Here is a 21,397-nt window from a genome sequence, read left to right as displayed (position 1 = left end):
GGGGGCAAAACTCTCATTTCTCCACACAGTTGGCTTTTTAAATCCTATTGAATGGGCAGTCTGTGAGGTTGGCTTGATTGGGACCTCGCGCCTGAGCCCGCGGCTGCCTGGGCCGCCTGGCTAGCGGGGGGGAGGGGGGGGGGGGGGGGGGCGCGCCCGGCTCCCCTCCGTTTAAACCACCACTCGTGCTAAAGAAAAGACAGCGGGTCCACGACTATTCATAATTTCTATAGCGTTTCCCCCGTACGCCTCGGAAAAACATTGTAATTATGGTAATGATAGGGGCAATAATTAGGCCCTCGCATTGTTGTTCGCCGCCGCGTCGCGTCACGTTCCAGCGGTAGAAGGGGAGACGCAGCAGGGGCGCGTTGGGGTGTTTAAATTGCTCGTTGCCGGGCGCGCAGACAGCCTGCAGATGTTCACGGCGACTTCAGCGCTATAACTAGCCGCCCACCCGCCCGCCCGCCCGCCCGAGCCAGGGTGCCTGCATGCCTCCATAGACTGAGCCTTTGGACCGGGTCTTAGCCGTTGGAGCTGAAGCATACCGCCGCTGTGTTAGGCCTGTGCTGTCGCCTACACACTCTGTTTGACCTGTTTGTTAGCATGCATGCACAGCAGCCAGAGACTGTTTCAACTAAGAGATAGTTAAAAAAAAAAAAAAAAAAAAGTCTAGCCCTATTTGCTACTTACCAGTGATGATGTTGCTTGGTAGAGTTCTTTCTCAGCACAATCCATTCTGTTCCTCATAGTCGCTCTGGGAAGTTGGGCAAAAACGAATGCAAGGTCAATGGGGTCACGGTCCTGTATGTACAAGCTGACTGAAGCTCACTGAAATGGACTTTGTGTGCAGTGTGTGTGTGTGTGTGTGTGTGTGTGTGTGTGTGTACACGGTGTGTGTGTGCACTGTGTGTGTGTGTGTGTGTGTGTGTGTGTGTGTGTGTGTGTGTGTGTGCACTGTGGATGACATTTTAGCGAGCCTCTACCAATCAACAACATCAAGTAGCAAATAGGGCGAGACACATTGAAAGAAAGCCTGAGATACACTGTTGTATATCATCGGTCTATGGTGTGTAGTCTACTTCAATGGTTCTCAAAGTGGGGTCCGGGGACCCCCAGGGGTCCTTGAGGGGGTTCCAGGGGTCCCCAGCAAATTGATGAATTGTTAAACAAACAGTAATGGCCGCCTCCGTGGCTCTCCGGCTCGAGCGGTAACGTCAACGTTCATCGAGTTTACACAGCCATAAGTGCAGTTGTTGCAGAAATAGACTCAATAACAATTAAACAGGAATAGGAGTGTGCAACAGCGGAGTTTCAGTGGAAAAGACGTTTTCGCCATTCTTCCGAGTGAATTTGGATTTGACTGGATCCAACGCTGATTGGTTGAAGGACTGGATACTCCCACCTACTGAAATCACTGTGCACAGCACGGAGTCCAGACGGATCCACACCAAACACAATGTGAGTTCACGGATCCGGATGGTTTTAACCTAGTCTCTCCCCAGACTCAAATATTACGTTGAATCGCTGCGCTCCGCATACTACATAAGTGAGTCTGTGCCACTTCACAGCCACTGCTGGTTTTTGAAGGCGGGTTGAAATTGAATGAGTGACAGGTCGTAGCACCGATGAGAGAGCGACTTTTGACTTTTCTGCACAAGAGGAGATCAACCAAGCGAATCACCCACCACCCCGACTTCGTCGAGGTAGGCCAGAAACGGCTCCCAGACGACTAGAAATTGAGTGAAACCGAGTGAGTTGGTCCTCAGGTACCTGAGTCTCTCCATCCGTATAACAGAGATCATGTCCGCCAGCCACAGCTGGAAAGAGGGTGGAGAAGGGGACTTCCACTCCTGCAAGATGAGTTTCTTGGCAATGATTGTTCCCTGCATCAGAGATTGCTGCACGCACCGCTGTAGAGAAGTCCAAAGAGGACTCTGAGCAGCCAAAAATGGCAAGTTCTGCAGAAAGCATGAGACAGAGTGCTCTCCGATATACGACACCTGACCTGACACACAGTGGTGAGACAGAGGGGTACATCTTGTGCAACTTATGGTTAGAATAGTGAAAACGGTGAGTAACCTTAAATTGAATCAGCTGGTGAGACTAGTTTTAACCAGGCTACTTTGGGGGCGGGCTTTCTTTTCTTAGGGTTCTTATGTTTTCCTTTAAGTTGTAAATGGTATGCCTACAGTATATGCTGATTACAGCCTGTGAGTCTTTCTTGGGACCATCCATCCGATATAGGCTTTGATCACTATTCAAATGTTTGACATAAATAATGATTTTACTGAACCTTTATACATCCTGAAACTTTTGGCACCCTTATATGGGCATAAGGTGCTTTTGAAATGTGTATATATTTTTGGCTCATATTGCCATTTGCCATAGGTTCACTGTATTTGCACTGACTATACATCCAACACATCGTAGTTCTCTTGAGAAAATATGGCACCCATAGTGGACCATGGCCAAACTATGCCCATAGTCATCTGACCAATCAGATACTTTGTTCTGATCTACTCAGTGTAGCGCCAGGCTAAGAGACTGACTTAACCCCGGCTAAGTGTAGTTTGAAAAGCCCATGATCCACTCCCGAAGCAGCACTTTATTTCAATAAAATCCGAACTTTTTTGATTGTTTCACACTTGCTACATGACGACCGTCGACCACAGGCTATTTAACAGTTTAAATCTAGTTAAAATAAAGCACATTTTGTGTGACACATGCCGAATTGAAAAGTGGATTGTAGTCGTTAGCGTTAATTGGTAAAAGCCCTCAACTCGTGTTTTCCGAGGTGCCACAGTGAATTAAGTTAAGTGTGTACTACTGGCCTGGTTGAGGGTTCTCTCCAAAGAAAGGCGCGTATCGGGGCTCAGCATGTCACCGACACTTACCTTATGACATTGGCAGGTGCATGTCACTGAAATGCAAGATTAGCTTGCATAAAATAAAACAAAACAAAACAACACCTCTCTGTGGTTTTCTCAAGCATCATGACTTGACTTCAACCTGCTCGGTCAGATTGACAGGAGGGGGCGGGGCCGATTTGTGTAAAGCTTTTACGACAACACCGTACCGTTTTCCGGCAGACACATTTGGACAGACACAGCACGAGAAGACATGAGAGGTCAAACGTTATGTGATCCTAACCTATAACAGACACGGAACATACACATAACACACAAACATGGTGAGTTGGACTTCAGGTTTACCAGCTATGACCTGTCAAAGTAGTTGAATGCTCAAGAGTTTGCCCGGCTAGCTCGCCAACGCTAACTGGCTAATATTAGCTTTACCTCTGTCCAATGTGCAGGACCCTAGTCTTGACGTGACCGAATGCAACTTATCAGCACTCCTAGACGAGAAACTTTTCTATTATATCTATGGTTACTGGACTAGCCAGACAGTTACCATGGCGGAGAAACTCCATAGTATTAGCGAGTGGCTAATGTTAGCTAAGCCAGTGGTGTGATGTTTGTTTACATTTAGCTAGCTACAACAGTCGTAACCATGGTCTACTATCTAATAGCAGCTGAGGATTTTCATTAGATCCTAGTGAACCTCACTCTCTGCCTCTCGTCCACAGGCTGGTTCCATGGTGGCTGTGGGACTGGCACTAGCTGCAGCAGGGTTTGCAGGTAAATAACTAAAGCAAGGAAAGGGGACATTCACATGCAGCATGCTGACATTAGACATGTGAGAATAACGTTTCTCCTGTGAAGTCTCGAGGTACAGCTGTTTAGCTGGCCCCATATGAACTGAACTGCTGTATCTGTGTGTTGAGGTGGGTTTATGCTCCCGTACATCTCTGATTCTATGCTTCTGTTTGCCCAGGTCGCTATGCCATGCAGGCCATAAAACACATGGAGCCTCAGATGAAGCAGGCCATTCAGAGCTTCCCCAAGACGGTAAGATGGAAAACACACTCACATACTATTTCTCTGAATGGCAATTCAGGAAACTCAAACTTGATTTTGCTAGCTGGTCGCAGAGGCTGGTGGATTCCATAATGCCACTTTGATTGTTGGCAGGAGTGAATTTCTCACCTTGGTGATGACAGAGGAGCAGAGTTGGGTGACTGTGTTGTGTTGTTGTTGCTGCTGCAGGCTTTTGGTGGAGGATACTATAAAGGTGGATTTGAACCAAAGATGAACAGGAGAGAAGCTGCTCTGGTTTTAGGGGTCAGGTATGCAGACACTCCACCACCACAGAAGAAAGTGAGGCTAATAATGTATTATTAATATTAACACTACTACTACTAATAATAATTCACGTTAGTTCCATTTCTCCCTTCCAGTCCCACAGCCAACAAGAATAAGATCAGAGAAGCCCACAGAAAACTGATGATCCTAAACCACCCAGACAGAGGTAAATCAAAGCCTTGATCCACTTTCAAATCAAGTCCCTGTCGATTCTAATTCCTACCCAATAGAGGCTTTAGGCTACAATGAAGTGCTCAACAGACTGATGTAGCCACAGCAGCAAAATACAGTTCTAGTCAAACATTGCCTTATGTTTCTTTGCAGGAGATTGTAGTTTCACAAAGTACAAACTCTGTGTGTGTGTGTGTGTGTGTGTGTGTGTGTGTGTGTGTGTGTGTGTGTGTGTGTGTGTGTGTGTGTGTGTGTGTGTGTGTGTTTGTTTCCTCCCAGGTGGCTCTCCCTACTTGGCCGCAAAGATCAATGAAGCTAAGGATCTGATGGACGGCCAGGTTAAGAAATAAGCAAAGATGCTGTTGAGAAAGTATTTTCCAACTCTAGATTGTGCCCAAATAAATATTTTTTTTGTTAAAAAAAAACAGTTGGTAGAACTCTCCCTCATTAGCTATCGTGGCTGCCTATTTGTTGTTTTTTTCTACATACTGTGATTTTATTGTGTATTAGAGTTCTCAATGGGCCTGAAAATTCAAACCCGACACGATGCTAGTAAGTTCAACCGTTGAACCCCAAGCCCCGACCCGACCAATTAGCATCAATTGTTAGCCCGGCCCGAGCCCGTCGGGCTGGGTCGGGTTCCATCGGGGCTCAGGATGAAACGGAGAACTCTAAGCTATGTGTGTGTGTGTAGGCATGGAAGAGAGAGAATAAAGAGAGTATCAATCTGGCCTACTGTAAATACATATTTTTATCTTTTTTGCTCAGCCTGGCCCGAGCCCGTCGGGTCCTGATGAGCTCGGGCTGAAACGGAGAACTCTGTGTAGTCATGGGAACAGCTGCTGTTTTGGGGGTTTGATCCCCACTGCATACGGTATATTTATGCAATAGATTTGTCATGGCGTGAGCCTGAGACAGTTGGGTTTTGTCATGAAGTGAGCCTGAGACAATTGGGTTTTGTCATGAAGTGAGCCTGAGACAGTTGTGTTTTAGATCTAGATAGAAGATCAAGTTTATTTAAGAACTACCTGCATACAAAACATATTGCACATCAACCAACCAGAACGATCCTTTAAAAAAACAAATGTACTGTAGTCGACCCAACAAAAACACTTGGGAAGTCACAACTCTCAGTAGTCCAAATTGTCACCAGCCTAAAAAAAGAATGAAAACTTCTTATTAACGCCAGTTTTTAGTGTCAAGAAAAAGAAGACTGCTTCTTTTGTTTATTTTTTATTCTTTTTAAATACTGTACATGTTTCTTTTTAAATAAATAAACCAAACAAATCTCCTTCTGTCGTGAAACAGTCATGACCAGTCTCCAGCCAGCCACTCTGTGGAAGAACCATGAAAATGACATCATCGTCACCTGGGCTCGGTTCTCCAGAAGCATCTCAACACACCCGGGTCATCTTTGCCCGTCGACTTTGAATAGAACAAAAATTGATCTTTGCAGTAGAGGACATGTCATCCCCATTTTAATACAAAACATGCCTCATATGATACCCCCCTGCTGCTTTGGGGAGGGGGGGGGGGGTGATGGTAAGCAGCACTTTGCCTCCCCATCATCATCCTTGTTAAATGTGAACAAACGGCACTGAGATGTTCTGGGGAAACCCGGCCCTGACGGCTACATCTCTGTCCAGCGCTCAACAGTGACACACCAGTTTCCGGACTTGACTACGATTACTCTTAACGGAAAAAGGTTACGATTCAGTGCAAAGAAAAACAAATCCTCTATCGTTTCTTTTCCAGACACGCTGTAAGAACATTTCCTCTTATAATAGAAGTGGTTGCATATTGAAATAAAACAAGTCAACAGAAAGCAGCTAACGTCAAACTCCTGAACAGATATATAAAGTATAACTGGACTCTCACCCCACCCCACCCCCGAAAAAAACAAACGATAAACAGACACACCTGATTTTTTTTTTAAAGATATGCCATTGAAATCCTTTCAGGGTATTTCGGCGTTTGCTTCAGCCTGCCCGCGGTGCCGTCAGGGAGGAGTTAGCACATGGAGACAATCTGCTTCAAATGTGGCAGGCGAGGGTGAACAATTAACGCAGAAATGAGTGAAGGGATTTCAGATGGTGCAGAGCCAAGCAACGACATGTTGAATCTACTCTCAAGGCACAACAGCTGATCACATGTATGTTAAGACATACTTGGGTTTCCACCAAACCGACCGACACTGTGGTAATGTTCAATGCATGCAGAATATTCAAATTACAAATGACTTTTGATGCACAAAATACATCCTGGAAAAAAGTCCCTGGGAGCATCTTCCGGTCGGCCCACCGGGTAAAAGGTGCCATGATATTTATTTTGTTTAAGAAAAAAGAACGAATACCACAGTATGGGTTTCAGTGGAATCCCTGTCTGCAGTTTTTAAATCCTGCATTCAGTCCGAGCCCTCCTTGAGCTCTCTGTGGAGAAGGGACTGAAAAGTGCAGCAAGTAGAGATATCTGTGTGTGTGTGTGTGTGTGTTTGACTATCTTTGGCGAGCTCATACAAGAACTATTGTAGAAACGGTAGTAAAATAAATGGAGTTGAACAGAGCCTGTCGGGGGTGGTGGGGGCTACTGTATAATGCAGACCTCGGCAGAATACGCAGTTGAACGGGTTTCAAATATTCGGTACATTAAAAAAAGAACGAACAGTGCTTGTATTTGTATGTAAAGTTACACTTTTGAGGCTGCTCAAGTGATAGGGAGTTTAAATGAAGCGCACCCCGAAGAAGTTAAAATATTTGAAACCGTTTCTTTCGCCCCGGGTCTGATTAGGAGAGTCCGTTGACAACAGGTTCCGGGTTCGATTCCCCCTGGTAGGGGACTTTGTCAGGCTTCTCGGCAGAAGGCCTGGGAGCCGTGGCGGTGCTGCCGCCGTCGCCGTTGGCAGTCGCCGGGGCGGACGGCGGGCTGTGCTCGGCGATGGCGTCCACCTGACCCTGGAGAGAAAGGCGGGACGGACGGAGCAGAGTGGAGGGGTTAGAAAAATAATACATCATAGCATGTTTGTTTTTACTTACAATTGTGCATGTTCCATTACATTTTGGTGCTATATATAAATAAAGTTATTATTTTCAATACATTTATGACATGCAGGTTGGAGCAAATGTACAAATGCAAAGAAAAGTTGCCAAATAATTTGCATAGGATTTTTAGAGAAGAGAAGAAAGCAGGATACAAGTTTTAGTCAATGATGTGTGACGTGTCAACAGCAGCCAATCAGAAAGATTGCCAACTACCACTCGACTGTCAACCATTTGTCAATGAATGACAGGTAGCAGTGAGCGATGCTATGTACTAACCATTTCCTTCTTGTTTTAATAAATGACAGGTAGCGGTGAGCGATGCTATGTACTAACCATATCCTTCTTGTTTTTCTTGGTGTCCTTGGTGGGCTTCTGTCGGCTCTGAGACTCCGCCCTGGATATGTAGTCAGCCACTGTCACTGGACAGGCAATGCAGAAGAGAAAACAAGTGGTCAACACACTGTCTGCTTTATTCAACTAGAGGTCAGGACCAGTGTTAGGACCAGTGTTAGGACATTATACAGTGGGGCAACTTTTGCCCCACTGTATAAAAAATGGGGGCATTTATAAAATTTTGGGGGGGGGGGGGGGGCACTTAAAAAAAAAGTAATTCATGCATCAAGTTCAGGGTTGCCACGGGTCTGGGAGGTACTTGAGAGTGCCTGGATTTAAGAAAAAATAATCAAGACCTTAAAAGTGCTTGGATTCAGCCGACCGGAATCTCTGAGTTTCTTCTCATCTACAGTATCACTCTCCACGACATAGGGCTATAAGTACACAGCAATTTGCTGATCGCAGAGCTGTCGTCGGCTGTTGTGCTCTCTCGTAGGCGTTCTTAGCTCAAATATGTGGCTGGTCGCCTAGGTAACCTGCGGTGGATACATTTTTGTTTTAATCTATTTTTTCCCCCCTGGCTTTATTGCTTGAAAAGTCCTTGAAATGTATCGTTACAAAACAGTGGCAGGCCTGAAGTTGCTAAAGCGCAGTGTGAATTAATGTCAATGAAATGATCATTTTTGCCCCTCGATCACAGTTTTTAGGGGCATTCTGAGACTTCTTGGGGCATTTTTGCCCTTGCCCCTGGCTAATTTCCTAAACTGGTCTTGACCCACAATGACTCTTCGGTCAGTTCACTCACTGATGCATTGGAATGGTAAGAGAAAACACAGCCCAGATTAATGAACACAGCAGCACTTCAAAGCTTGCACTGCAGTGTGTGTGTGTGTGAAGACTGCCACTCTGCTGGATCAAACCCAGGAAATGCTCGTTTCACTACCGGCCAACAAAACGTTCATGTTATTTAGCAACAACCATGGAAGAAGTCTGTTGAGATAATATGGCTACCACTGAAACAGTAGTCTGGGCACCTTTCACCCCGCTTTTTGTCATGGGGGCGTAAACCAAGGAACCGGAAATAAGTGCGGCAAAAAACGTCTTTGTTGCCGTTAGCTTGACGCGGCGAGGTTACGTTAGCGAGAGCCTGAAAAGAACAACAACACAAGTTGTATAGTAGCGTTAGCACATTTCTAGTAACTGCCGAGGAAGGTTTCTGGAGAGCCAAAGACAATGGAGTACTCGCCATGTGAAATCTTATGATCAATGTCCATGTCTTTCCCAGCACAGGCAGCAGAGATGCTTCAACTGTTGTACTCGATCCTCCATTATCGATAACAGCGGACAGACAACTAGCGTTATAACTATTCCATCAACTGGCCATTTGTTTGAAAAGTAAAGCTTCTGTATTGGCTTAAAATATGTGAGATTGTGAATCCGCAATGTTTCTACAAGAACTTCTTCAAAAACTTTGTTTGGTACGTCCATCTTTTGTTTTGTTGTTTGCCGGTTTATTTTCTGATTCGTTGTGTCTAATTGTCAAGTTAACGAGCTATTTCCGCTGTTACTTCCTGTCTAGGGCGGGCTCTAGGCCGGAAGCAGGCAGGGTGACAAAATCACTTGTGAACGGAGGCCAGGCTCTTTCTCGCCGAGAAGAGCCTGGTGACGCGAGGTTACTGAAACAGTCTTTGTCTATACAGTCCTGACCTGTACAGTAACTGGAGGCCTTGTGCATCGGTCTGTCAGTGAAGAACAACACAACATCACAGAAACGTACACTATAGTCAAGGCGTACTATGCAACTGAAACCAGGACACACTGGAGCATATGACAGTCAAGGTCCTTACACATTGGGAGCGTTTCTTTCGTGCGATTAATTCGCACATCAATAATATTTAACGAACCTATATCAGTCAATGCAACCATGCATACCAACGGCGAAGTTTCTCTGAGCGTTATTGCGGTGTTTATTTTTTCGAACCACAGTCGATTTTTCAGAAATTCGCTTCCGACGTGTACACATCTGTGGCTGTGATTGACAGGTGGGTCAAAACTCCCATCGCAATTTCGTGCCGTATATTCGCATCACTCTTGATGTGTAAGGACCTTCAGTCTTAACAACATGGAAACAAACATAAGCTGTAGGCTAGTTATTAGTGAATGAGCGCTGTGCCTGTGAAATAAAACAAGTCGTTAACGAACATACTTTCAAATCGCACAACAACGCAGTGGAGGAACATCATACAGTATAATGCCAATGTGAAAAAAATCTCAACAAAACACATTAATTTAGTAGTATGCTGGTGAAGAACCACATCAATCGCGCATAGCTCATGCAAAACCTTTTGTAGCCAAACCATTAGCAGCAGTCACCGGGGGAAAGCCTGGTTGCTGTGGTTACCTGGCTGCCTCTCCTCGGGCAGGCGGGTGCGGCGGCGGCGACTGCGGTTGCGGCGCTGAGTTTTGGCTTCTGGGTCATCTGGGTGTGTGTGTGGGGTCATCAGAGAGAGAGGGGGCTTAAGGTGGCGTTTGAACCAGAGTCCTGTGTCTTTGGACGCCTGGCTTCGCTTATACTTGGCTTACAATGAAAAACCCAAGCACCCGCTGCTGCACATTCTGGACAGCGCCTGCAGCTGAGAACTAGCGCTTCCCTCAAGTATCTGTCCAGCACTGCTAGCTACAAGAGAGGTGTTTAGTAAGTTGACCCTTGGGACCATACAGGTGGCCACTGATGACCCACGTCCTTAGTGAGACGTTCTGCTGACTCGTTGCGAAAGCCTGGAGTGCGTTATGTCTTATCTCGCATACTACTGGACCAATCGGCCTGATGTTTTCTGTGCACATTTATGCCTGTAAACTCAACAACAGCCTCTGGTTTTTGCTGTGATTTTTGAAAAGCCTATTTGATTGACTGCTTTATACCATCATCATGTCCTTAACTAGTAGCAGCTTGCAGGTTAAGGAAAGTTTTGTTTTGCAGTTGTGTTGAAGAGCAGTCTTGACAATTTGAGGCACCAGTCATGTTTTGGCTGCAGTGTGCAGCAGGCTAATTGGCTAACGGTAGACTAGCGGAGTGAGTGAGTGGGCGAGCGAGTGAGTGAGTGAGTGAGGGAGCAGCGGTGTGGCTGCCGTCACAGCAGACAGAGATGTGCTGATCAGTGCAGGGCTGGGGGAGCAGTATCAACTGTGAAGGTGGCTATACACGTATAAAAGCCATATTCTGTCATTAAAAAATGATTCTGCAGTCCTTCCAGCAAAGACCAGTTCCTGAATTTTGTGTAGATAGGTGTAGCAGAGACTGGCGGAGATCTACAGTCTACTGAGTGCACTTCTCTAGTTCTGTTTCTGTCACTGTTGCATCGGGACAGAAATCCACTATGCAACGTTTGAGTTTGTGTGCTTGTATTAGAGAGCTGCGCGGGCCTGAAATCTCGGCCCGAGCCCTCCCCGGCCCGTGACATGCAGGCCCGTGCCCGACCCGGCCCGGATGAGTCATGAAATTAATTGGCCCGAGCCCGTTGCGAGGCCCGACATCAATATCACGATATGACGACACATCTCTCTCTCCCTCTCTGTGCATGCTGCCGCGACGTTGCTAGACTGTGTTGCCTATGAAGACAAACACTGCAGCTTTCTCTCTGTCTCTCTCTCCCCCTCTCACACACGCTACCGTGGCCTATCAAAATCCACACATATTGTCTCGAGAAAGAGAACGTTAGATCGTTTAATTGCCAACAGCAACAATGCCCACAAACTGAAACATTATGTCACTCAAGCATATCGAAATTAAAACAGCAGACTTACCGTTTATAGCTGCATTGAATAACGTCACATTAGTGTCCTCACAATGTATGGTAGATGGGTTCGTTTTGAACAGGTTGAAATGAGCTTTCCCTACTGCAGTGGGGACTGTTTAACTCTCCCCTCGCAAACTTTGTTTTATGTCCATCGATCTTATTTCTCTCTCACGACACGGACACGGACACACGCGGCTTGTTTTGTTGTTGTTTTTTACGCTGACAGTGTGACAGCATGCTGACTGAACGGTGGATTGTGGACTGGAGTGGCAGACTAACGTCACGGTGAGGGTGTGTGTGTCTGTGTGTGTGTGGCTGTGGCTAGGCGAGTGTCTGTGCAGTGTGCGCTCCTCCTCTTTGTGTGACTGCTCTACTGTGTAAAATCAAGCGAGTAATACAACGTTATTTTATTTAATTATTGAAAAACGGCCCGACCCCGGCCCGGCCCGGACCTATTAATTAAAAAAAAAGAAAAAACGAGCCCGGCCTTGGCCCGTATTGGCAGGCCCGAGGGGCCCGCGAGGGTGAGGGTTTGCAGCACTCTAGCTTGTATACGACTCTCTCCCCCCCCCCCCCCCCCCGGCCAGGTCCCTGTGTAAAAAAAACAGTGTTTACAAAATCATCTTTTTCAAATGGTGTGAATTTCCTACCTATTCCGTTCTCGCTCATGGAGGCGTTGTCCGATTCGCTCATGCCGTCGATGAGCGTGGCGTCCTCGTCCGTCCTGCGTCTCCGGGATCTGCGGCGGCGGTTGGCGGGCAGGTTGGACTCGCTGGCGTCTGTGTCGGCCGTCTGGTCTGTCTCTGTGTTTGCCTCCACGGCCCCGTAACTCTGGTTACCCTCGTGGTCCCGAGAGCCGGCTGCAGGGTTAAGAGTTAGACACAACAGGCAACAGTTATGTGGATATATCCGTTTCACCGTAAGCTATCGCTCGACAAGACTTCACAAGTCAATGGCTGTGTTCATGTGTGTGCCTGTATTTATATGTCCTCTGCCAGTAGAGCTGCAACCATTAATGACTTAATAGATTAGTTGTCAAATATTAAGTTAATCGCCAACTAATTTGATAATCGATTAATCTGTAATTTTTTCAGGAAAATGATCCAAATTTCTCAGATCCCAGCTTCTTAAATGTGAATATTTTCCGGTTTCTTTACTCCTTTTGGACAAAGCAAGACATTGAGGATGTCATCTTGGGCTTTGAGAAACACTAATTACATTTTTCACCATTTTATAGACCAAACAACTAATCGATTAATCGTAAAAATAGCCGACGGATTAATCAACAATGGAAATAATCATTAGTTGCAGTCCTATCTGCCAGTTCATTTTACCTGAATTGTTGTTGTATCCTCCTCTTCCTCCTCTTCCTCTCCCTCCGGACCCTCCAGACCCTCCGGACCCTCCTCTGCCCCTGCTGGCCCCTGCTGGCCTCCGGCGGCTGTCTCTGTCTCCTCTTTGTGGCCGTGGGCCCCTCTCCCTGCAAGGCAGTCAGTTGATCCAGTAATCAGTCAGAATCACACACACACAAGCTTGACATTAAAGTCGAAGTGAACCGGAGGCGAATGCAATAGCGCGAGCGTCGGAGACTCAAACAAATCTTGTCTGAGATGACAGGGTTGAGAGGCGGACCACAAGCCGCACAATGCCGGGTGTCGATGATTTGATTTGACAATTCTGGGGACTGGCTTTGGCATTGGCCAATCATGGCGTGTTCCACCCCCAAATCGAGTGGGATTCAGCGTGTTGGCGGACAATCCGATGCATGGGTGCTGCCCGCCCGCCTGGAATCTCCGAGGGGCGACCCCTGACAACCAGGCTCTCAAGCGCGCGCCTTTATCGCTATTGCTGTAAATACGATATTCCTGGAATGCGCGTTTTAACGAGCCAGTTACATTTCTTTGCATTCTTAGACATTACCGTTTTTGTTTTTTGTTCATGTTTCATACAGTTGGCCAAGTTGGTAGTTAGTTTATGGGATAGGAATTCTGCCAGATGACAGGCACTAGGCGCCATTTTCTTTCTTTTGGAAGAGAAAATTATCCTGAAATGAAGATTTGATTGACAGCTGCCTTGTCGTGATAGGATTGGTTGAAATGGGGTAGAAATTTGATAATACTAGGTGACGTCAGCAAACTGTACATTACTGTTATCAATGAAATCTTGAAAAATGAACTTTTGATGTGATAAAGTGTGAAAAACTAAAGAAACTAGATTTTTTTTTTTTTTTGCATACATTATTAAATAGGTGCACTGCATACCCAGGTATCTGAACTAAAAGAAAAGAAAAGTCATTCTTGGGTTCAGCTCGACTTTAACAGCACAAATGGGGGAAACAAGAATTGGACAATTGTGAAAACACAGAGGAAGTAACACTTACACCTTATTCAGGTGGGTGCCATCAGCTCAAAGATCCTACAGATCTGTTTGGCTATTGGTCAAAACTAAGCATTCTCTAAAGCTGTGGTAGCCTACATTCGCCGTATATTTACAGCAAACAGCAGATGTTGGATGAATACAATAAATAGCTACATTTTAACAAGTAGAGAAAGTCTTGACAATTGATTGACTCCATAATTGGCAATCAGCACCATGGACAGTGGTGAGTGCTCACTGCTCACACAGTGCTCCATCTGTCTGTGTATTATTTTATTTAGTTATTGATTGATTGATTGATTGATTTGCACAGCCCAAGCCCAAACCAACCCAACCAATTCTCTGTCCGAACGCGGGCCCCACAGGTCCTGTCGGACTCGGGCTGAAACTGAAACTCTATACCAGTTACTTAGCAACAACCATGAAGCCGAATTGTAGCAATAGCATAACAGCCAAACTCTTCTTTTCCAATTTCTGGGTTTGATTCCAACCCCCCACCCACCTGTCCTGGTCCTCCCCGGCCAGGGACCAGTCACTCAGCTCATCTCGGCGCTCTGAATCCGTCTCGGAGGCGTTGGAATGCTCCGAGTTGGTGCCTGGAGGAAGCGAGCAAACACATGTAAGTTAGCACTGTACCTGCACACATTTGCACAGGCAGAAGTCTTCAACATTCAGGTGTTTTCATCCAGTCAGTTCTGGGCATTGGAAACAGGTCCAGATTTCCCAACCCTATATACAGCTGCACTAGGCTGCACACATTGGCAGCGAGAGGCAAGGTCAGTAAGCTGCACAAAACACGTTCATGTTAACCAGCCTGACCCGTCTGTGACCGTTTTATACCAAAGGGACAAACACTGCTCCGTAGAGGCAGAAAATGTAATGTTATGATATCTGGTTTTGAACATACGGTGCAGGGTGCAGGGTGCAGGCTGCCTACCGTAGCCAGAGGTGTTGTTGTTGCCTCTGCGTCCGCGGCCCCGGCCAAAGGAGCGACTGGTATGCAGAGCGGAAGAGGAGGCGGTGGCGCTGCTGTCCGCATTATACCCTCCTCTGTCCCCCCTCTCCCCTCTGTCACCCCTCTCCCCTCTGTCCCCTCTCTCCCCTCTGTCGCCCCTCTCCCCTCTCTCCCCTCTGTCGGCCCTCTCCCCTCTGTCTCCTCTCTCCCCTCTCTCCGCTCGGTAGCCCTGGGTGACCTGACGCAACTGCTCATCAATCTGCAACCGCTCCATACGAAGCTCCTCAACCTCCTAGAGCAAGAGGGGAGAGAGGGAGAGAAAGAGAGCAACAGAGAGAGAGAGAGAGAGAGAGAAAGAAAAAAGTATAAAAGAAAGCAAGCAAGTGTATTCGCAATGTGTTAATGCTTTCAGCAAGTCAAGACGCTCCAGGAAATGTGTTTGTTCTTGTTAGGGTCATGCAGGGTCATGCACTCATATAATCATCATCATACACACATCTACAACACATCCAATGTGCCTTGCGTTGTATATTCTGAATCGTGCTAGGCTCTCTCCCTGTGCATATTCTCCATTCTGTCTCAGCTCTTCCTCTAGGAGCTGGCTCTCCGCAAGCAGCTGGTGCATCTCCTACACACAGGGTGCACAATCAACACACACACACACACACACACACAGCACCAAACACACGGCACAAACGGCAAAAAAACACACGCAAACAGCACGACACATGCACAGAGCACAAAATGTATGCACAGAGCAAAATGCAAATCACAGTACAGTTCAGTTAGTAATAGGCATGCATTCATTACAGCGAAAACATTGATTGAGCCAATGGAATTAAGTAGCATTTTGTATGATGTAGCCCAACTGTGTTTATCTAATTCATAGAAAAAGATAATACTATTACTAATCAAGTTCACATATTTCGTAATCAGGTATGGCTTTATATGAGAAAGTGCACAGTGGTGTTGACATGCTGGTGGGCGATGACATGCTTATGTATATAACAGCTTTTTACAAGGCCTTTCCATCATGCCATTTCATACGGCCAACTATATGAACCTCCCTGCTTCCTAAAGCTGCGTTCACACCGACCTATTCAAGTTTTTCGCTGGCATCGAGTTTACATACAAAGTCAATGCAAACGAGCGATTGAGCGTATATTCGCCCGGGAGAAAAATCGCTGGGCGTCCGAGCGACAGAGACAGAGCGATAGGGCGGAAATTCGCTCGTCGCCCGAGATGAAATATCCCAACTCGAGCGAAATTTCGCTGGCAAAAGTCGCTTGCCGCCCAACGCTGATTGGTTGCATTGTGAGTCAAGGATCACACTGGCTTGGAACAAACCGCTGGTTTATTAGTGTGGCAACAAACCGCATTGACAGGCTGACAGCTGACATGAAGTGAAGTCTGTACTACCGGTATAGACCCACAAGCTTGCGTTAGAAGCACGCTGATAGGCTTAGCTTGTAAACAACTATGGTGGCTCTTAGTGGACAAACATCATGACATTGTGTTTTCATCCTGATTCCTGTCTAACGTTAGCCCCCAGATGTCCGTCAATTCTTGTGCCAATTGACGAGCGATTTAAACACAGCGACAGAGCGATTCCAAAGGGTTGAATCGAGCGACAGGGAGAAAAATAAATATCTCGGTGTGAACACAGCTTAAGAGGGAAATCAAAAGGCCGTCACACATTGCCTGGAAATTCCATCTGTAGCAGCAAGCGAAAGCAAAGGATCAGCAGGCTATCACAACATGCACACACACACCAAAAGCAAGCGCTTCTTCACACACACACACGCACGCACGCACGCGCACACACACACACACACACACACACACACACACACACACACACACACACACACACACACACACACACACACACACACACACACACACACACACACACACACACACACACAGAGAGAGAGAGAGAGGTGTCTTTACATTGAGGTAGGAGATGTGGTACTCCAGTAAGACCTGGACGTTGCCAATGCTCTCCTTGGTGCCCACAAAGGTGAATGGGACCATTCCCTGTGTCAGCAGCAACACACAAAAACACAACACACAAAGTAAGTGTGGGACAAACTCAACATGGCGTTTGTAACGTGTAAACAAAGAGTACAGCTTGAGTCCTACATGTGTCCTACAGCTTTATAACCATTATGAGTAGTAATAATGTAGTGCAATAATGTAGTAGCAAAGGGAGCATTACTTGCGGGTCTGCTTCTTGCCGGGCCTGCTTGTTGTCATTGTCTCCCTCTATCCTGACCCTCACCACACCAGACTTGTCCACGATCTCCTGGATGACCTTACCGTTCTTACCAATCACCTTGCCTAGGGATAGACAGACAGCATAGAGACACTGCATTAAATAGGCCACGCCCATCACGGGGGAAAGCTCTCCATTCACTTCCATACACCAACGTAATTTTCCTTGAATTAAACATAGCTAAAAGCTGTTGTGAGGTGGGCTGCGCAACAAATGTAAAGAATCGGCAATTAAAGTTTTTTTTTTTTAATGTGGATCTAGCTGTCAATGACGCAAGTTGGAGTGTTTGTTCATCTTCTGTATATATGATCATTGTGTGCAACACGTGACACAGGAGAACACCAGGATTGGGGGGGGGGGAGTTTCAGGAAGCAGAAAGTCAGCAGACAAACGTTCTGATCAGCTCACGTCTCGTTCACAGTTCAAATAAATGATGTAAACGCACACAATGTCTCATTATTTGACACTAGCCAGTTCCTCCTAAGATATCTGTAAAACTATCTGTATCTGGCCGAGAGTTCCTTTGTTCGCCCGGTTAGCCGCGGTTTGTTTTGCTAGAAGTTGGCGCGGGTAGTGGTCCTTTGTGTTTTCCCCCCGTGTTGGGCGTGGTTTCTGAATGATGACGCGCTCCGCAGTGTCTCTATGGAAAACATGAGGAAATCAATTTCCTGCTATGCCACCGCAGGAAACTCATCTTTGACTAATTAAGGCTGCTTGTCTGAAACTGCCTTCTGTATAAGTGACTCACAGTCGGGTCCGGTGTGCGTCATGCACAATGAAATATATCCTATCCATTGTAAACCATGAGGAAAAGCTGCATTACAACATGGATTGTGTCACAGATTACCTTAGTTACATTTTACAAAGTTAGTTCAAACATAAATGTGAACGTGAAAATGATGTGGAAAACCTTGAGTCATACAGCTACATATGTGTTGCTTTGGTATACAGCATTTAGCACTAAATTGCAAGGGGGGGGAAATAACATTGCTGATTCAAAAAAGATAATTTGCTTTCCTTTCATTGATTACTATTGTGTCTTATCACCATTTTATGAAAGCAAAAAAGCATCTGCCCAATGAGACAATTCAGTTTAAGGCTTTGGTAAGGTTTGTGCTCATGAGAAGGTATCACTGTAGTGCTGAACTGGAAGTTTGTGGAGATTTCCAGGCTCAAGTATGAATCTCTGTGTCTACATACCCACAAGGCTCCTGGGCACTTGGACAGAGTCCTCCAGAAACTCCAGGAACAACCTGGCCTTCTTTACTGCCTCCTCGGTCTGGAAGACAACACAGAGCCACTTTAGCTTTTCCTCGGTACAGACCTTCAAATCCGCCAACTCCACCGAGTTGAGTTTTGGCTGCTTCTAGTCTGGCATCATGACATGCAACAGCCATTTCCTCGGTTGAAAAAAAACAAAACTATTAGCCAATCAGCGCCGAGGGGGACTAACGATTAGCCAATCAGCATCAATAAACACCCCGGGAAGAATAGTCGCTGCCGAGGCAGTGATTAATGGTCATGTGAAATAAAGAATAAACAGTGCAATGGCCGGGACTAACACCATTGTCAAGCTGTTTGCTATCAAGGCTGTTTTAAATCAATTAAAAGTACAACCACTTAGTTTGAAATCTGAACAGCACTCTGCTTTGAAGGCATTTATTCAAAGGGGAGATGTTTGTTTTGCGATCTCCCAACTGGATTATTTAACGTTCGATTCAGGCCGATACGTTTGATCAGGGAAAATGTAATTGCCCTCGAGGATTCCCTTCATGGAAATCAGACTGGAGGCAAGTCAGACTAGAAGATGGAAGTGGAGTGTAACAATTTGACAATTCAGTCTGATATCAGGCTAACTTTAGCTGCCTTCCATTCAGACCTCTAACACACTAGCAGTCGATAGTCAACATTCTTCTTTGAGCATGCAACAGTCAGTCAGTTTCAGAAATCAAAAAACAATCTCAAAACAACACAGATAAAAATCCACTGAAAATATCACAGGAGAAGGTGAGTGAAAGACGGCCCAATTGGAGTCTGCTGACTCTGCTCAGTAGCAGGCAAGCTGAAAGAGAACCACATTTCTAAATGCAGGGTGGCAGAGTAGGGTGGGCTGCCCCTGACATCCTGCATTTAGGAAAATCACATATGTGGATGCAGCTATTGTGAATTTGAGCTTGTTTTTCTCTCAACATCTGTTTCTTTATACAGCATGTTCATTCCTTCTCTTTCCCTGTCTCTCACTTTAACACTCAGATGCTGCCCTACCTCTCCGTAAATCTGTCTGTCTGTCTATTATCTGTCTGTCTATCTATCTATTATCTGTCTGTCTGTCTATCTGTCTGTCTGTCACTTTAACACACATGCCGCCTTACCTCTCCGTAAATCCTGAAAGTGCCGGTCTCCTCATCCAGCTCGATGGCAGTGACACCTGGAACTTTGCGTGCCTGCTGGATGTTGCTGCCGTGGCTGCCGATGGCCAGCCCCATCAGGTCCGGTCGCACAATGAACTCTTCCTGGAAGGATGATGCCAGCTGCTTGGAGCTCTAGACACACACACACACACACACACACACCGTATTGGTGACAAACAACTCGAGTTTACAGATAAGTATAAATACCTTGGTTTGTTTTTTGATGAATACATGTCGTTTTTCCATGGTGTTTCTGTTCTAGCAGACTCAGCAAGCAGGGCACTGGGAGGTATTATAGGTAAGACTAAAATGTTGAGAGATATGGGCTACTCTACTTATTCGAAATTGTATCAAACCTGTGTATGTCCTGTCTTAGATTATGTTTCGGGGGTTTGGGGTTTCAAAAGGTTTCAGTTGAATGAACGAGTTCAGAATCGAGCAATCAGATTATACCTGGGACTTCATAAATATGCCCCCATTTTGGCAGCTAATGGAGATATGGGGTGGGACTCCTGTGAAATTAGGTGGAAGGCCAGTATGGTGGGTCTTTGGAACAGGCTGCTGGGTTTACCACCCAACAGGGTGGCTAGCCATATCTTCTTTTGGGATTTGTTTGTTGATGGGGAATGGGTCTCTGAACTGTATGACTTACTACAGGAATGTGGTCTGGAAGACCATTATTTCCAAAGAAAAACTGTGAATGTGGAGGAGTTTAAAAATCGAATCCGGGTTAAATGTCTACAATCCTGGGCTGAAGAAATTTGGCAAAAGCCAAAATTAAGAACATATTGTTTATTTAAAAAAGATTATAAATGTGAAAAATATGTTTTGTATAATTTGTCAAAAAGTCAGAGATCACTCTGTGCACAGATAAGATGTGGCATCCTACCATTACATATTGAAACAGGAAGATACAGAGGGGTAGCTGAGGAGGATAGAATATGTGAATATTGTGAGTTGAATGAGGTGGAAAATGAAATTCATTTAATTTTATATTGTCCTTTGTATCATGACTTGAGAGAAACAATGTTTAAAAGAGTCCATACTCCTGAGTTAACACCTTAAGTGCCATAGCCGAAATAATTCGTCTTACATAATCCAACGCTTAAGTGCCAGAGCCGAGTTTACTCGTCTTACATAAACATTTTTTTTTTTTTGACGGTGGTACATCAATCAACAACTTTTACATCTTCGAGATCACTATTGGAGCAAGATAATGTGTATAATCTATTTTACCGACCCACTAAGTGTTGACAGTGCTCCCCCAGACGACCGAAATCAAAGAAAAAACTGCCGCGGGACCAAGCCGTTCAAGGAAATGCCGTGGCGATTTTACAGTAACAGACTTGTCTTGCCTGAGAGCGGCCGCGCACCGGCAGCAGCACACAGAGAGCGGAGAGCGATTTGCAAAATAGATCATAGGTGAAACACACTTTGAAACACCTCAGAAAGGCCAGAATCAACATCTGCCCATCGCCCACGCATTCCCCGGCCCATCTTGACTCGCACAAGGAGCGTCTGCACGCAGGCAAGCAGGCAGGCAGGCACACAGGCAGGCAGCAGCAAAAGCGCTTCTGACACGCCCGCTGTACAGCCAGGAGGAAGGAGGAGAAGACACACGGAGGGAGGAGTTTAAATGAGAGGGGTGAATGAGAGGGGTGTTTCCTGTTGTTATGGAGGAAATTACTGTTCAAAACTATTGTTTAGAATGTCTGACGGTCTTACTGATGCCAAAAATGAATGGTTAAAGTGACTGTTTCACAAAAAGCCATTTATCTCTGAATAAATTTCCAGACGCTGAAACCATGCTGTACTCAACGGCTAATATCTACATAA

At 45.8% G+C, this 21,397-nt stretch overlaps 2 protein-coding genes across 2 annotated transcripts in view; one reads left to right on the top strand and one right to left on the bottom strand.

Annotated features, from left to right (window-relative positions):
* The first annotated feature begins 3,050 nt into the window (after positions 1–3,050).
* dnajc19 (DnaJ (Hsp40) homolog, subfamily C, member 19) lies at positions 3,051–5,062 on the top strand. Its single transcript, XM_083647135.1, has 6 exons — positions 3,051–3,190; positions 3,587–3,638; positions 3,835–3,908; positions 4,107–4,186; positions 4,298–4,368; positions 4,653–5,062. The coding sequence occupies exons 1-6, from the start codon at positions 3,188–3,190 to the stop codon at positions 4,721–4,723; spliced, it is 351 nt and encodes a 116-aa protein (XP_083503261.1). The 5' UTR covers positions 3,051–3,187; the 3' UTR covers positions 4,724–5,062.
* A 305-nt stretch (positions 5,063–5,367) lies between these two features.
* The window catches only part of fxr1 (FMR1 autosomal homolog 1), a 46,161-nt gene continuing 30,131 nt past the window's right edge, over positions 5,368–21,397 (bottom strand). Inside the window, exons 9-18 of the mRNA XM_083647102.1 lie at positions 19,523–19,693; positions 18,351–18,429; positions 17,094–17,215; positions 16,826–16,912; positions 14,855–15,164; positions 14,420–14,513; positions 12,876–13,021; positions 12,192–12,401; positions 7,745–7,830; positions 5,368–7,324 (exon numbers count right to left, since the gene is read on the bottom strand). Of these exons, the coding sequence (XP_083503228.1) occupies positions 7,157–7,324; positions 7,745–7,830; positions 12,192–12,401; positions 12,876–13,021; positions 14,420–14,513; positions 14,855–15,164; positions 16,826–16,912; positions 17,094–17,215; positions 18,351–18,429; positions 19,523–19,693 (1,473 nt within the window). The 3' untranslated portion in view covers positions 5,368–7,156. The remainder of the gene's footprint in view (positions 7,325–7,744; positions 7,831–12,191; positions 12,402–12,875; positions 13,022–14,419; positions 14,514–14,854; positions 15,165–16,825; positions 16,913–17,093; positions 17,216–18,350; positions 18,430–19,522; positions 19,694–21,397) is intronic.

Source organism: Poromitra crassiceps (genome assembly GCF_964638095.1).
Source record: "Poromitra crassiceps genome assembly, chromosome: 12".
Classification (NCBI taxonomy): Eukaryota; Metazoa; Chordata; class Actinopteri; order Beryciformes; family Melamphaidae; genus Poromitra; species Poromitra crassiceps.
Note: the sequence above shows the minus strand (reverse complement) of the source record. Positions and strands in the feature narration are given on the sequence as shown.

Bases quoted from the DNA above. Each gene is read 5' to 3' on its own strand.
- dnajc19 (XM_083647135.1), top strand. The intron at 3,639-3,834 runs GTAAATAACTAA...CTGTTTGCCCAG, and splicing joins AGCTGCAGCAGGGTTTGCAG to GTCGCTATGCCATGCAGGCC. The intron at 3,909-4,106 runs GTAAGATGGAAA...TTGCTGCTGCAG, and splicing joins TTCAGAGCTTCCCCAAGACG to GCTTTTGGTGGAGGATACTA.